This window comes from Neopelma chrysocephalum, unplaced genomic scaffold, assembly GCF_003984885.1.
Source record: "Neopelma chrysocephalum unplaced genomic scaffold, ASM398488v2 Primary Assembly neopelma1_43, whole genome shotgun sequence".
Taxonomy (NCBI): domain Eukaryota; kingdom Metazoa; phylum Chordata; class Aves; order Passeriformes; family Pipridae; genus Neopelma; species Neopelma chrysocephalum.
This window is the reverse complement of record NW_020897702.1, coordinates 8,220,853-8,237,368: the sequence shown is the minus strand read 5'-3', so window position 1 is coordinate 8,237,368 and position 16,516 is coordinate 8,220,853. Positions and strand designations below refer to the sequence as shown.

Below are 16,516 nucleotides of genomic sequence, written 5' to 3'. Positions count from 1 at the left end.
TTAAAATGTTCTGACTACAGAGTGGTGAGGTATAGTTAGAACAAATTTTGAATAGAGTTGCATTTGACACTGTACTTTTTGAAAACTGCTGACTTATGTTGCTTTGTTGAGGAAAGTATAGGAACAAAAGACAGGTTGGCGCTATGTTGTAGTTTATTAATACTTCTGATTCCTAATTAAGTACGTCATTTTACTCCTATTTCAAATCAGTTTTAATGTAGTAAGTTTTGGGGCCAATACAACACTGTCCAGAAAGAACAAAAAGATTCAGCCTTTCTTTTCTCTTTCCCATTCCTTCATTAGAAGTCTGGTTAAATAATACCAGTATCCTAAGTCATAGAATTACTATAGTAGTAGTAATTTTTTTCATCATGATTCCAGTAAACTGTTAGGAAGTTTGAAGAAAATTTCTAGACATAGTGTATCAGCCACCTTTTGGTAGATATTTAGGTAACATTTAGGTAGTAGTGCCTACTGTTTGAAGACAGTTAAGTGGACATGTTGTAAGTTACTGTAAGTTGCTTATTTTCTTATTTATCTTTTTACCTTCTTGGTTGTAACTACCTAGAGTTCCATTTAATTAGTCATGACACTAAATGAGCACCATGCTCTCAAGCTGTCAAGAGAAAACACTGAATCTTTCAAATAGTGCTATATAATGTGGTCAGGATCGCTCAAATTAATTCCATGGTTTAAGAAAACATGGTAGGTTTACAGAATTTTAATGAGCGTGCATGTGTTTTGTAGCTCCCATTTCATGTATTTCTGTGTCATGAAGAAAAACTACAATACTGTGTGTCTGTTAAACAACTGCTGAAATTTTACTGTATGCTAGTTAAACAGTGATTGACTCAATAAGCCCTTTATTCATTCTGTAAAATTTTACCACTAGAAAAGTGTCTTTTGAATGTTAGTTTACAGGAGGAGATGGCTTCCATTTACAAAGAATCCCAGCCACAGTCTGTGAAGTGGGAAAGTAGTATGCACTGTGCTGTTTACATTCATGATGTGGGACAGTGGCAAAGAGGTCAAATAAAGAGGATTGTCTCTGAAACAAGGGCAGAGGTAAACAGATTTCATGCTTTCACTTCTAAACTTGTAAGCATTCAGTGATTAAAATAAGGTCATATCTTTGCTTCTTACTTCTGTGTTAATATTTTCTCATATGGTCTCTTGCTTTTCTGGAGAGTTAAGTTGTACGTTGCTGCAAGTAAGTTGACTGTCTCATCAAAGCTCAAATGCCTTTAGCAGGGAACCTGGTAGTTGAGGAAGGCTCAGGAGATAGACTTCCTGTATGTTTACACTAAATTTTGGAACATGGTTCAGATTCTCAAGCTATAGTCTTAATAATTTGGATTAGATTCCAGAAGGTGTGTGAAACTGAAGGTCACAGTAATTCAAACTTAACAATCCTTGTTAAAAGACGGTGCCAGTTGAACCACGTGCAACACCACAGAAACATGTAGTCATGCTATTACTTGAACCCTAAACTGGTGGTGATGCACTTTGCCATGTAGGTATAACATCTTCCACAGTAACCTCTCACACAGTGGTGCTTTAAACGTGTTTTGTTGCACCAATTTGAAAATAGTGAGCATCAGAAAAAGAATTTTGTGACTACATACTTACTTGCCTCAAAAATTAAGAGTGGCTTTGTAGTCATACAGATCATCTAGGACTGGGTTACCGTTGGTTCTCTACACCATCACTGGTATATGCCCAGGGGTCTTCTCAGTAGGAAGCAGAAGTGAGACTTACTATACTTCTGGTTTGTATCATCTGCTTTCTGAGCCTAAGAGCCCTCAAACAGCTATTAACCACATCAGAATAAAAAGCAGGGGTTGGAGGGGAGCTATTTCAGCAATTTTTGTTTTTACAAAAGGTCTGTAGATTCATTTAACCCCCTTTGAGCACATTTGTGTGGTTTATCTCCTTGCTATGCTGTGGTAGTCATTTGTATTGTGTGATGAAGTACTTCATTACCGAGATTCAACAAATGGCTTTTGCAATGTTTGAAATTTTTTTAACCTCTTCAGGCATGCTTTGAATTATCATTCCTTACAGATAACTGAGAGGGTTTTTTCTGTTTGATTTTGTTTCTTGCTTGTAATAGGTAGTACTTTACGATTATGGAGCTGAAAAAACAGTGGAGATCAGCTGTCTAAGAAAACTTGAGGAAAATATGAAGATAATTAGGACATTAGCAATAGAATGTTCATTGACAGATATAAGGTAGGCTTTCCCTTATACTGAGTTGCAGTGTTAGAAACTAATGATGATATAATTTATTTCCCTGTGTAAGCACTGATTATCTAAGATTTGGATGTGGTTTCCTTTTTGAATAAAAAAGAAATGGGGTGGTGGCTGTGATTTTGTTTTATAAAGGTTTGGGGTTTTTTCTAAGGCTTATACTACATAGCAGTAAAGCGGAAACTGTGCTGTAGAAATATTTCACTGAATTGTTTTTCCCTTGGCTCAGAATTTGAGATGAATCAAATCTTATAAAACTGCACAGAAGGTCTCTTCTAGACTGTTAAGACAGGTGTCATACTTCTGGAACTCATTGTCCTCCTCACTTTAAAATTTTGGGGTTATACTTCTTTTATCCTTCCTGTCATAAAGGTCCAGAAATGAATAATCATTTCATTTTACTGTTGATTAATGGAGATTGTATTTTTTTTCCCTGACAGTTCAGGAAGTTTGAAAAAAAAACAAATCAAATTCTCGGTAAAGGGGAGGGGTTTGTGGTTACTCTCAGGAGACGCCAACTTCTCTTGTACTAGAGACTATCATTTGTTCTGTGTTAGACCAACAGGTGGAAGCACACAGTGGACAGCAACAGTGTGTGAATTCTTATCCTATTTCCTAACCGGAATACAAGTAAAAATAATCATACAGGTTTGTAATCAAAACCAGTAGTATTTATAAAATTTCTACCAGGCTGTCTGTTAATTCAGGTTTTTTTCTGAATATTTTACTGTTGAAAGTCCTGAATGGAACTTGCTTAGATAGCTGTTTGCTGTAGGGAAAAAGCTATAGGAAGAGGTATTTTCTTCTTTCTGCTCTATTTGTGTTATTCACTAGAGCATTAGAACAGTTTGGCTACCTAGTGTGGAAAGAACTTAGTCTTAGATATATTTAGTTACTGGAGAATAATATCTGTATTTTTGGAATCACTGGGTGCTGACATCATTTATGGACAGATAAGCAAGATGCTCAAGTTCTTGGTGAGAATGATTTCAGCAGTTACTATATTAGTTTTCAGACATCAAAGATGGAAAGAATTAATCCAGTGGTGTATGAACATCATTAGTAATTGGTTTTTTTCCCCTCTATTAAAAAAAAGTACTAATTTAAGGGGTTTATTTGTTCAGTGTCTATTGAAACTGCCGGTGAGGTTTTACATTATGTAAGGAAATAAAAGCAGTGATGAGTGAAGTTACTTATGAGTGGGTTTACAGCTCTTACTGGAGAAAAGCAAGTGTCTGGCAGTTGATTCTAATAAAACAAGGGGAAAACGCAAGGTTTTATTCTGTTACTTTCTTTTTAATGTCATGTTCAGAATGGTTGGTAAAATGTTGGGAACTGTCACGTGGATTAAATAAATTTTGTCTTCTGATGTGGGTGTCAGTTGTTCAAGGATGTCTGATTTGCAATCAGTACCAATAAAATGAAAAATATGCCTGTAGTTTAGAGGAAATGCATATTGTAATATGTTGTCCAGCTCTCTCATTTTTTCCAGGAAAGTGATGGGGCATGTGCGTTGCCTGTGAAAATTCTTTACAAAGATGAAACAGGAAAAACAATTGATACTTCTGAATACCTTATTGAACAGGGTTTGGCTCTTAGAAGCAGAAGGTTTGGATGCTTTTATATTCTTTCAGACTCTGATATTCACATTGGGATAAGCTAATAAATAATTTAAAAATTTGGATTGTCCTCTACAGCATATGTAGCAACAGAACTCCATCTTCAGTGAACTTATTTGAGCATAATGTTATTTATTGTATCCATTGCACATTTCAGTTCTCTAGGTTGGTAGACAAGATGTTTGACAGTATTTTAACAAGCATTTGTCACCTTTGGGTGTTTGGTTTTTTACTTCTATTATTTTATGCTTTGGCACTTCTCAAGTTCTTTGTCAGTTAATATATTAATATGATTTGATTGAATCTGCTAGAACTGATACAGCTGGTGTGGCATGCTCAGTCTCCAAGGAACATGTTAAAGTATACATAGAGCAAGAGAACACGCAACTGGATGGTTATAATTCCAAAACTGCATGTGCAAGAAACAGAGCTGTTCCAGAGGAGAACATCACTGTTTCAGAAAGGGAACAAAAATCATTGAAGACACTGCCTCATTCAGGAATGGATGAAACATATAAATTTCCTGTTGTACCTGAAGCAAAAATTTTTCAAGCCATAGTGAGTTGCGTTGGAGGTGATGGAACTATTTATATAATACCGAAATCATATGGTAAGTTTACGTAGAGGAAAATACATTTGTCTATGAATCTGAGCACTTTGGTGTATCAGAATATACCCATATGTGTTCTAGTATACATGTGCTGTATCAGAACGCAGTTCTAGGAGATTCCTGTTGGGAGGGGTGCTACTGTGTCCTTGGGCATGGGGGGTGAGGGGCAGGTGCTCTGTCCTTAAATCAGCTCTCCTGTCCTCCCACCATCCCAAGAAATGCAGAAAACCCAAGCATTTGGATTGGCAGTTTACTTGCCTTTCTTCTCTAGGCAGTATTGGGTAAGGCAGCAGGTACTTTATTTTATAATGTTGAAATTGTGATACATTTTACTAATGAAGTAACTTACTTAAAGTAACCAAGATATAGTCATAAAGATTCTTACAAATTAGCCTGGTTCTCGTATATTACTGGATGTTTTTCCTTCAATTTGAGGTCAGTACCCAATTTCCTTGGGCTCTTTATTTGTATTGTGATAGATCCTGTACCTCATAATATTTTCTGCTGGAAATGGGTTCATTTTTATCTGACAGATGCAGTGTCAGTCTTCAGTAGCACGATAATATATCATGCTTTAGAAAAATGTTTACATACAAGAACATTAATTTATGGTTTTTGCTCCACAAGTACATTTAACTACTAGATCACACCATAAAACTTTAAAATTCAAAGTATTGGAACCCCACTTGCCCAGGACTGAGTTGTTCCTGCAGTTAGTGCTGTAGACTGTACCCACAGCAGAAGAGGTTCTGCTGGACATCTGCTTTGTGGTGTTTCATGGTGTCCTACCACTGTCTCTGGGAGTCTGTTGTCTTGTTTGTGCTTTGTATGGCTCTTGTATTAGTCCTGCCAAGGTGTTAGATACAAAATTTATAGACCCTTCTTCTCTGACATTAGAATCCAGAATTAAGGGCTTCAGCATTAGAAATGCGGTTTACTTTTCATTTTAAGTAGCATTTACTAGACGTTGAACATACATATTGTATCAGTGTTGGAAAATATTTTTTGTAGCAGCATGTGTGTTTTGCTGGGTTTTAGTGATGAAAATATTTTGTATGAATATGTTATAGACTATTTTGAATTTATTTTTTTTTATTCCCCCCTCACCCAAGAAATTGCACTAAGCAGATTGATGACTGAAATACAAAATACCTTCAAAGGCCTTGGTCTTCTGATACCCTACTGCTGGAAAAAGGGAGAAGCTTGTGTTGTGAGAGGATCAGATACTATGTGGTATCGAGGTAAAGTTGTAGAAGTCTGCAGTAGTACTCTCCAGGTAAGTTTAATTATATGGGGGGGAGGGTATATGAATGTGTGCATATGTATGTTAAAAAAAAAAGGCAAATAATCCAATCCCCTAAACTAAATTTAGGATCCCACCCTTTTTCATTCAGCTGACCTGACAATGTAGGTGCTCATTCTGCTTAAAAGTGTGATTAATTTCCTGAATTTTACATTTATTTTAAAGATGAATTCTGTCTGCCTGTTCAAGTTGTCACCATTTTTCCCGTAGTTTTCCAAGTAATGGTAAGCTTTCTTGAGTAAAAAGCTACCCTTGGTCACCTGTAAGTAATCCCTTTTGAGTTTTTGGTTCTTTTATTGTTCTTACCACATGCAGAGTGCTTTGAAAACAATTAGGTTTAGCATCCCCTTGCCCTGTCCCCACCCAGAAAGTAGTGGCTCTCTGTTTGTTTTGAATTCTTTCTGCTGCACAGGTATAGAGCTACTTTTTCTCATTAGTTGTTAATCTTACCTAACCTCTTGAGTCTGCTCATGATTTTTTGAGTGTAGATTTGCGAAGTCTTGACACTATCCTAGTTCACAAATTCTTGCAAGAGAAGTTTAGAAACTGAACTTCTAATCTGCCATACCAGTTTTTTAATGCTTTCCTTCATTTCCACTTTGTCACATCACCTACTTACCATCACACCATTATTTTTTTCTCTAAAAAAGTGGATGCTGTAAATTAAACTTTACTGAAATGATTCCTGTTTTTTTAAGTTAAGCTTTGCATTTCATATAGGTACAGTACATAGACCGTGGTTACATAGAGAGCATTCCTCAGTGTCATCTGTATCCAACTACATTTTATACTGATATTCCTCCATTTTGCATCCCATGTCAGCTCTACAAGACATTACCGGTGAGTAATGGCAAATTTGTGTTAGTAGGTAGCTACTCACATCAATGCACTGTTTAATCATAGAAAGGTTTAGACTAGTTGCTGGTATTTTTTCTTGCCTACAAGGATTCAGAGAAGACCTGAGAGAAGACCTGATACTGATAAAAGGCAGCCTTTTATCAGTAACAGACAGATGACTTTATGAAGGGACCATGCTTCAAAAGCAGCTGTCATTGGAGCTAAAACCTTTGTGAGACAGGACACTGCAGTAGTTGGCAGGGTGATACTCTGAAGTGGCAATTTGTTTCATAATAGCAACAGAAAGTAAGGCCTGGATTTCTTAATGCAGAATGGCCAGAAAATCATAGATCTTCAAGTCCTGCAAAAGTATTTCTGTCATTCTGAACTCTGCTGTGTAGGAAACAATCTAAGCTAATACCAGTGAATTGTTTCAGGGGTTTTTGTTAGTAAGTAATTGGTAGGTAAATAACGTCTTCACATATCATCACACCTTGCTTGATTTATATGGTGCGTTTAGTAGATTTGAATTACTGAAATTACTAGCTTACTTTTAAACTTACTTTTAAAGAAAGCCTTTTTATTGCTGGAAGCAGTTAGAGATGAAGAAAGACTGCAGCTCCAGCGAGGCCAGGGGGCTTTGCAATATCTGTCCTGCTAGTGCAGACCTCAGACTGCAGGAAATGCCTGGACCTACTTCCTGGGGCCGGAACAGGCAGCAGACCTGCCTGCAAAAGGTGTGCCCATGTAGGGGACCTCCTGCAAGAGGTAGCTGAGCTGCAGGTGGTGAGAGGTCTGTGTGATGTCAGGAAAGCTGAGGAGTTGGATAGCTGATTTGAAGTGCAGTCTGCAGTGGTCCTACTGCCAGTGGCTGAACAGCCAGAAACTCTCCCAGTAGCACACAAAGAAGGGAGGGGGGGCAATAATGCAGAAGAAAGGAAGCTTGCAATGGCAAGGACCTGCAGGAAGCAGAGACTTGCCTGAAAGTTCGAGGTGCACTCGTGGAACTGCTTTGGCACTCTTGCAGGCTGATGAGGACAGACCTGTCCCATCAGCTGAGTAAGGCAGCACCATCTGCTCCCTGTGCAACCACCAGTGCAACTAACAAAGAGTGGTGGGTGACAGCAGTGGGTGCTCTCCAGAGAGGTGTGCTGCTTACTGGGGGCTCGTATCATGGACATCACAGGGTGACTGCCAGGCCTCACACTGTTCACTCACTATAACCTGCTGCTGTTTCATGTCGGCCCCAGAGATACGGCTGGGAGCAGTCTGAGGAGTATCGAGAAGGGCGGTAGTAAGGTCTGTAGAGCCCTGACAGTTTTTTCATCTGTCCTGCCTGTGAAAGGGAAGGGATTTGAAAGGGACAGTCCAATCTGGTGAGTTAAGAAATTGTTATGGGACTGGTGCCACAGTCAGGGGTTTGGCTGCTTGCACAGTGGCACTTGCTTTGAGAAACCTGGTCTGCTGGGGGCCTGTGGGGTCCATCTGTCAGAGAAGGACAAGAGCATCTTGGATCATAGGCTTGCCAACCCTGGAGAGGGATTGCAGGTCAGCAGGAGAGCACCTGCAGAGCACCACCTGTTGGAGCAAGTCCAGAGGAGGGCAACGAAGATCATCAGAGGGCTGGAGCACCTCTCCTATAAAGAGAATGAGAGAGGTGGGGCTCTTCTGTCTGGAGACGAGAAGGCACATGGGAGACCTTATAGCACCTTCTAATATTGAAAGGGGACTACGAGAGAGCTGAGAAGAGATTCCTTACAAGGGCATGCAGTGACAGGACAAGGGGGGGATGGCTTCAAATTGACAGAGGGCAGGTTTAGATTTGATATCAGGAAGAAAAGCTTCACTTTGAGGGTGGTGAGATGCTGAAACAGGTTGCCTGGAGAAGTTGCAGATGCACTGTCCCCAAAGTGTTCAAGGCCAGGTTGGATTGGGCTTGGAGCAATCCCAGTCTAGTGGAAGGTGTCCCTGCCCACAGCAGGGGGGTTGGAACTGGATGATCTTTAAGGTCCTTTCTAACCAAAACCATTGTATGGTTCTGTGAAAGATAGGCTTGTAAGCCTGTTGGGTTGGGAAGCAAACAGATACTGTGGGAACTAAAGGAAGTATTTCAGGTATTGTGTTTTGCTGTCTCTTATTTTAGATTAATTCTGTGTCTTTGGATTATGCTTCAGGCAATTGTGTACACTTACATTACTATGCACATAGTAAAGGTCAGTCTTGGCAAGCCACATCTTTCTAAGCCATTCCGCAATGTGAAAATTGTGGGTTGGTGTTGTCACATAAGTTCTAATGCACCAAATAGCAGATAATGTTTAAATGGTTGTAGACAAATCAGACTAAGGATGTGTATTTTCAAATAAGTTTGTTTAATGATAGTCATGTATTTTCACCTGTTTTAGGAATAGGAAGAATATTAATTATCAGCATCTTAATGTGTGGGTTTCTTGCTTCTTTCCAAATAGATTGGAAATTTTTGGCAGCAGGATGCAGTAGGTTGCCTTCAAGAACTACTTACAAATGAAGAGGTTGAAATACACGTTGAGGTAGCTTGCTTTGTGGAAGCTTATTTTTCAGGGTTTTTTTTCCCTTTTAACTGGTATTAAAAATAATATATGAAGGAATATAGTAGAAAATGTATTTCTTAAGACAAAAATAAAACTAAACTTGTTTCTCCTGTGACTTGACCTTTATTATAGTTTTCAGGCCTTAAATGTGTCCCTTAGAGATAGAATATAAACAGGATGAAAAATGTGACTAAGTTACATGTCAGAATGAAACAAGTTTATGCAACAGCATAAATTCTTCTAAATTCTGTTTTAAGTGATTAAATTTTGACATAGTTAAGTAGGGACATGCTTAAATTTTTATCTTAACGTTATAGGGAAACATCGTCTTCATTGCCTGAAAACAAGCAATTTCAAATAGTTTAATTTCTAATAATAAATAGGGAAAGAGAAGGGTTTGAATGAGCAAACATGGGATAATATTTCAGTGTTCAAATGAGTAGTTGATGCTGCCATTCCAGAGCTAGATATATTCTCATGTGTGTCTTAACTTACATTAGTAGCCATCCTTACTTGTTTTGTATCTTTGAATGAATATGGTGCATGTCAGCATGAGAGGTTTGAATTTCCTGGTCATTATTTCTGAAACCTCAGTCACACTATTACTATCATATACCTATTTTGTCTTGTGTAAACAGAAATTACCAGATAACCCATGGGACAAATTGTCCATCAGCCTGTATTTTGGTGGGATTTCACTTTCATCCTTCATGGCACACCAGAAGTACTGTGTTGCTGAAGATTGTCAGGATGTACAAAAGCTGGTGAGACTTGCGTGTGTGCATCTATTTCACTGTTGTTATTCCAACATTAAAAAGATTATTCAGTTTCTTGTGACCTTTGAGGATTGATCTGTACTGTTTTGTGATGTAAACAGCAGTGAGACAGGTACACAGGTCTGCAGCATAACAAGTGTAGATACAACATGTTGATAAGATTGTATGGAATAGTGGGTTGCCAAGAGTTTGTTCCTGGACTCCATAATGAAAAGAAATTTTTGCATTTCTGTTTAAAGTCCAGTTAGTTTTTGTGTTCCTCTAAAACCTAAAATGCTAGGATAGGTTAATGTTTTTATCACTTGAAGAGATTAGTGTTATTCATAAAAATATATCCAAGGATGGAGATAATTCAAAGTAAATTGAATCAGGTATTTCTGCATAAACCCAGTGATTTTTAAGGGAATTACCTAAGTTCTTTATTCCAAATGTCTGGAATATTTATCTGTTGTTCTTTAGGGAAGGATTGAATTTTTCACCTGTTGTCATTGTCTTAAATCCTACATAAGTAACTTCTCTGTATTTTATTTAATTTTTTTTTCTTGGAATCTGAGGATCAGGTTTATTTAAATTGCTAAGACCATTACTTCCTTTTTGTCTTAGTTCTGTTTAAGCCTGCCAGTGTATTTTTCTTTCTAACATACATCTTTGCTTCAGAAGATAATTTTGCAGTAGAGTACACTGCTGTCGCTGCAGAAATTGTACGTTTTGTTATGCTGTATAGGAGCATAATAGGAGCTGCATTCATGACCTGTGGTCCAGCTGAGCTGTGTGCATAATTTAATGCACCAAGGTTTATTTTGTTGTGAACCAAATGCATTAGTGACACTTAGAACTATGTATTTTACAGTCTGAAATTCTACAAGAGGACATTATGCTACTGAGAAAATATGTATCTGTACTTTACAATATTTTTTTCCTTTTTGGAAGAGTGATAATTATGGTGGCTGATTTCATTTATTCTTTGCCTTGCTCTTAAGGGATAACTTGCTCTGGCAAAGTGCAGGAACACAGGGGCATGACATTTAGGATTATCTGTGCTAATTAATTGCTATGATTTTAGCTTTTATTTATATTTTTTTTCTTTAAACTGAATGCATTTTTAAATTAACAGCAGTCTAGTTACCATGTCAGTATATTCATATCATTTCAAAGATATATTCTTTGTTTTAAAACTGTTAATTAACTAGTTCTCTAATCTTTTAGCTAAAGCTTTTTAAAAAATACCTCAAGTGTTGAAAGGAAAAGTTGAATAATATTTTTTCAATCAAGGACAAATTCTTTATTGTTATACACGTTCTTAGGTAACTCCTTTGAATCCAAAGTCATACCAAAGCTAGTTTCTGTTTTGTTACTAAATGTGATGCTCAGCTGAAGTCTGTCTTGGTCTAGGTGCTCTTTGCAGGAGACACTCATGTTTCGCCTTCATACGTGTTGCCACCACTACCTGTTCCAGGAGATAGCTTTCCTGTCAGAGTTTCCCATTTGGTGTCTCCTAAGGAGGTAAGTCTTGTAGACATCTTGCATATGTTGCAGTCCTATCAAGCTGGTGAACATGGCTAACAGTTTTAGAGCATTAGAAAGGTTGCAAAATGGTCCTGAGTTATTGATGCAGGTGGTTGTACAGGGCGGGATCTGAATGAACTCTTACTTGAAATACCTCCATGGGTGGAGGCAGAGAAGTACTAATTATTTCTCTAAAAAGGAGCTTTAAGAGTTACTATGCTTCTGTCTGGTACTTACCCTGTATAATAAGAAATTAGGTCATTGGATTTTAATCTGGCAGAACAATAGTGATTTTTGTGTAAACCCACATAATTTTCTGTAGTTCTAGTAGTCTCCCAGACAAAAGGCAGAATGTAATGTGCATTGATCAAATACAGGATTCCTATGTGGACTTTAAATGTTGAGTGATGAAATAGAGAGAAATAGGGAGCAAGGATGTGCTGAACCTTTCAAACATGGGAACAAGTAATCTTTTGATAATTGTTGATCACCAATGGAATTTGAAGTTTCTAAGTCATTCGCAAAAATTGTAACGAGGGCCTTTTCTTGGAGTAGGTTTATATTTGCCTTGATCCTTCTGAGAACCTTACCAAGCAGTCTGCCACAGAGGGAGCTGCCAACAGTGACTCAGAGAGCCTTGATGAGGCCCTGAAGTGGTGCAATAAAATTGTGGAGTCTCTTCCTCTTCTAACAAACTTTGAAAAAGGTACATTAATGTGTTTATGTTCCCTGTTGTTTCATGTGGATGTACCAAAAGCCTGAATTTCTTTTTGAAGAATAGGAATATTTACATTTCTATGCATCTGTAAATAAAACTTTCTGAGAGTAAGGAATAACACCACACTGTAATCATGATAGACTATAATAATGTTTTCACTTTTCATTAAATTGAGGCTTTTGTGTCATTCTGATCCACTGGAAAATGGTGGACAGAACTCGGTTCTGATAACTGTTAAAGTTATGAATTGAGTTTTGATGGTATTTGGTAGTAATAGAACTTTTCCTTTAAAGAGCCTGTCACTGAAGCTGTAACTGTGAAAACCTTGCTATTAAATATTCCAAAGACAAAAGTTATGTATGGAAAATGACGTAACCAAGGTTTAGAAGTTAATGTGAACCCTAAGGAGCATGACTTTAATTCTGGATTTCTCCATTTAGGCAAAAAAATGGGCTTTAATTCTCTTGTCCCCAACCATTGGGTCTAAAATAGCATAAAGTATGTGGGTCTAAACCTTTGTGAAGAAAACAGTTACTGCTACTACTTGGTTCTACTAATGAGTGAAATTCTGCTTCAGGTTTTAAGCAGCATCTGCCTCATGTCCTGCAGACAGGACATATTCTCTTACAGATCGGTCTTTTTACTAACTGAAATGTGCAACTGAGTCCAAGTTGAGAAGTTTTAACATTAAACTGTTTGGATCACTATCTTTACCAAGCAATTTGCTGTTATTTTTCACGTTGCCATGTGAGGTAGAGAAGCTTGACTTAAATTGCATACTAGTGATTGTGAATTGGAGTTCAGAGAGAATTGGAGGATGCATAGAACAAAATCATAGCATGAATTTAAGAAAGAAAAGTTAGTCTCTGTCACAGAGTAAAGTGGATTTTCAAGTTCAGTTTGTACCGCATGAGTATTCCAGAGTGTTTTGTGGTGTTCCTTTTTTTTTCTTTTTACAGAACTGCCTTGCCTTGCAGAATATGTGGACGGCTTATGGTATAGGGCAAAGCTCCTCTCTATTATACAGCTTATCCCTGTTCAGATTCTGGTTCAGTTTGTTGACTATGGTAATTATTTAGTTGCCCCAACAAACAGGTAAATATAAGAAAAAATGCATGTGAAATGTCTGTGTGTATGTATATATACACTTATATTATTAAATATGTACTTACAAATAAATATTTTACATCTATTATTATTTATTTTTATATAACTACATATATATTGTTTATAATTTAGCTTTGGATTTCAGTTGCAGAGAAGGTGGGTTGGCTGGTTAAATAACTTCTGTCTGTAGAGTGTGGCGTTGTGCACCTACTTCTGTCTCAGGTTGTTCTGAAAAGCCCATTATTATAAGATCAGATTTCTCCATTATCTCTACGTAACCTGTGAGTAGGCTCAGGAGTATAATCTGCTTCTGCACCCTAGAAGCTTACTCAAAACAAGGTGCAGAAACAAATCCTCTGATCCTGTGAGAACTGCAATCTGCACAGAAGATAGCTGGGAAATAAGATAAAGGATGGGGGAGTATCTGAGTGGGACACACCCTGCCCTGCTTGTGTGGAAAATGGAAGTTCAAATCCCTGTTCTGTTTGGTGCTGAGCCACACTAAGAACCGCTCCTGTGCTGACACACAGATGTCAGCTGAGTGTATCAAACACCCCAGGCTTTTAGGGTCCCCTAAGCTTGTCTAAATTTCTCATATATATATATATATATATATATATATATACACACATATATATACACACAATGAATATATGTATGTATGTAGATAGTACTACCATACAACTGTATATAATACATATATATATAGTGCATATGCACATATTTTTTATTTGTACTGCTTGTTCACACTGACTTGCTCTTGAGTTCATTGGGGAATCTACACATCCTTGCTGAAGACAAAATGGGATTTGAACAATTTCCTGCTTCACATACTGTTGCGGTTGTGGGAGACAGTGTGTTTTATTTCAGAGTTGCATTTCCTGCTCTGCTTCCCCATTCTTTTGCTTCTGGGATAGAGAGATAGAAGAATGGGGAAGATGATAATGCAGACCCAAGGTGCCTATTTCCAGTAGTCTAGAGCACATTCAGGCATGAAGCACTTTGTACCACAAAGGTTTGTGGAGCCTGCACTGTGATGATGTGCACTTGGATTTCTGTGCTCAGATCCTTGTTAGGCACTGGAGACTCCTCCCCAAGTGCTGTGGTGGGGAGGCAGTTTGTGCCATGTGGGCCGAGAGGTCTGTAGGATGCAGGACTGCTTTGTGATAGTTACTGTGCTAAGTCCTTACTGTGCTAAGGCCTGGGCCTGCCTGCCAGAGGAATTGTTCAGTCTGATGCTGGCATGTTACCATAGAGCAGGGAGTCTGATCCCAGTTTCCACAATGTAAACCTACTGCATGAACCATTCAGCAGTCTATCCTTACATCCTTACTGAGAGTTGAGCTTGACAGGTGGATTGTTGGGGGCAAACACTTCTCATTTTTGTTGTAGATTGCGTCACATACCTTACTGTCTCCTGAAGTACCCTGTTCAGGCAGTACGAGTTCTCTTGGCTGGATTTAAACCTGCTTCAGATGACAAAAACACGAAAAGAATTCCTTATTCCCCAGAATGGAGCCTGAATGCATTGTGGGCTATGGTGGACTCTGTGGAAGGAAAACATCTCTCTGCTTCCATACTTGTGAGAATCACTTTTTTCTTTTTCCTTTTTTTTTTCTTTTTCCCCTCCTAGCTCTTGCTCAGCCTAAAATTCTTACTAGCACTCTATTTTTTAAGTAATTATTTTACTGTGTACCCTCATAATTTAAAACTGAGAACCATTTACTTTGGAGGAAGGCTCATGAAGAGAGAAAATGATGTGGTGCTCTTCCTAAACCTGCAGTCAAAAAGTTTTTGAGCATTCCTGCTGTTTTAAAACCAGTTTTATTTACTTAAAAACAAAGTACTCTCTGTATATTCGCAGTTCCATTTAAGCAGTGAGTAGAGCCAGTAAAATAACTTTCAGTATTGGTTAGCTTGAGATTTAAATCTGTTACTGTCAACTCTATCAACTTTCAGACTCTTTCACCAGAGGTCACCATTTCTTTGTATGGAGATGACAAAAAACTAGTTCATCTGAAACTGATAGAAATGGGACTTGCAGAGTTGGATGAGTGACATGTAAGTACAGTGACTATGAACTACAAATTCATACTATTCTGGAAGGATGATTTCAGAAGTTTAAAGCAAAGTATAAACTGCCAGTAATGTTGACAACTAGAATTTATTTTTAAAAAATCCCTTCTGTCTACTTTCACTCTGTTAATGAAGTATTCATTATAAAACAAAAAGCTGTTAAAAAAATTATTTTATTTACATACCATTACTGAAACCCACAGTTACAGGTTTAAGAACTAGCAAGTACTGAAACAAAGAGCCTTAAGGTGATACAACATAAAGAGCTTTTTGCTGCCAGTAACTGAAGACGGTAATTTGCAGATATGTGGTAGGGCGCTCTGCCCATAGGATAAAAATTAATTTTATTTTAGGCATTCAAACTCAATGGCAGGTGCCAGTGGTTACTCAGGCAAACATCCATGAATGACATATTGATGTCCATAGATCTAGTCAAACGTGGAATATTTTTAATTAAGAGCTTTACACTGTGTTATCCATAGAGAACAGCCGAGACTTGGATTTTCAGATTTCTTGGCTGACTCTCTTACCTAGTATTTTTCCCTCCCATTTAATAAGCACTCTTCTAATAGATGTTTACAGATAATGTTCCAAACATCCTTTGATCTTGAAATAGTAAAACTTTATATTCACATGTCAATCTTTTTTGACCATGGAGTCCTAAGTATTGTTCTGTGATACCCTTTTCACAGGAGTTGGTAGAACTAATGTACAGTGGTAAAGAAACAGATAAAAAGCTGATTCTAGGCACAGTTGTTCTAGTATCTTGTTAGAAGACTTGAAGGGAAGATGATAGTTTTATTATTGTGACATAACTCCTCCTTGTGTTTCAGGTTTATTTGATGACAGACATCTCCAGCACCAGTGTAGGATAGGGAGCAAACAGTTTGGGTGGGGGAGTACTACTGTCTTTGTTCTGAACAACATTTGCATTGTTGCTGTTTTCTGTTTCTGTTGTTACACCTCTTTCACTTCAGAGTTTAGGGAATAAAGTTTGTTCAGCATGCATCTGAAAGCTTGTTTTCCTTTACTGCTACAGTGTGTAAGGTTTGTTTGGATGTCTCTATTGTACTAAATTTCCTACATGCAAAGCTCAACCCCTTTCAGTCTCCCTATGGAAAGTTTTGTCTAGATCCTGGAGGAAAAC

At 37.8% G+C, this 16,516-nt stretch overlaps 1 protein-coding gene across 2 annotated transcripts in view; it reads left to right on the top strand.

The window, feature by feature from the left end:
- Positions 1-16,384, top strand: part of RNF17 (ring finger protein 17) — a 41,363-nt gene extending 24,979 nt beyond the window's left edge. For both annotated transcript variants that reach the window (XM_027677245.1, XM_027677246.1), the window contains exons 23-37: positions 915-1,065; positions 2,114-2,232; positions 2,808-2,898; positions 3,743-3,858; positions 4,181-4,479; positions 5,592-5,755; positions 6,503-6,622; positions 9,085-9,165; positions 9,825-9,950; positions 11,355-11,465; positions 12,024-12,174; positions 13,146-13,281; positions 14,686-14,875; positions 15,253-15,354; positions 16,203-16,384. In XM_027677245.1, coding sequence (XP_027533046.1) covers positions 915-1,065; positions 2,114-2,232; positions 2,808-2,898; positions 3,743-3,858; positions 4,181-4,479; positions 5,592-5,755; positions 6,503-6,622; positions 9,085-9,165; positions 9,825-9,950; positions 11,355-11,465; positions 12,024-12,174; positions 13,146-13,281; positions 14,686-14,875; positions 15,253-15,351 — 1,954 coding nt within the window. In that variant the 3' untranslated portion in view covers positions 15,352-15,354; positions 16,203-16,384. The remainder of the gene's footprint in view (positions 1-914; positions 1,066-2,113; positions 2,233-2,807; positions 2,899-3,742; positions 3,859-4,180; positions 4,480-5,591; positions 5,756-6,502; positions 6,623-9,084; positions 9,166-9,824; positions 9,951-11,354; positions 11,466-12,023; positions 12,175-13,145; positions 13,282-14,685; positions 14,876-15,252; positions 15,355-16,202) is intronic.
- Positions 16,385-16,516: the final 132 nt, after the last annotated feature.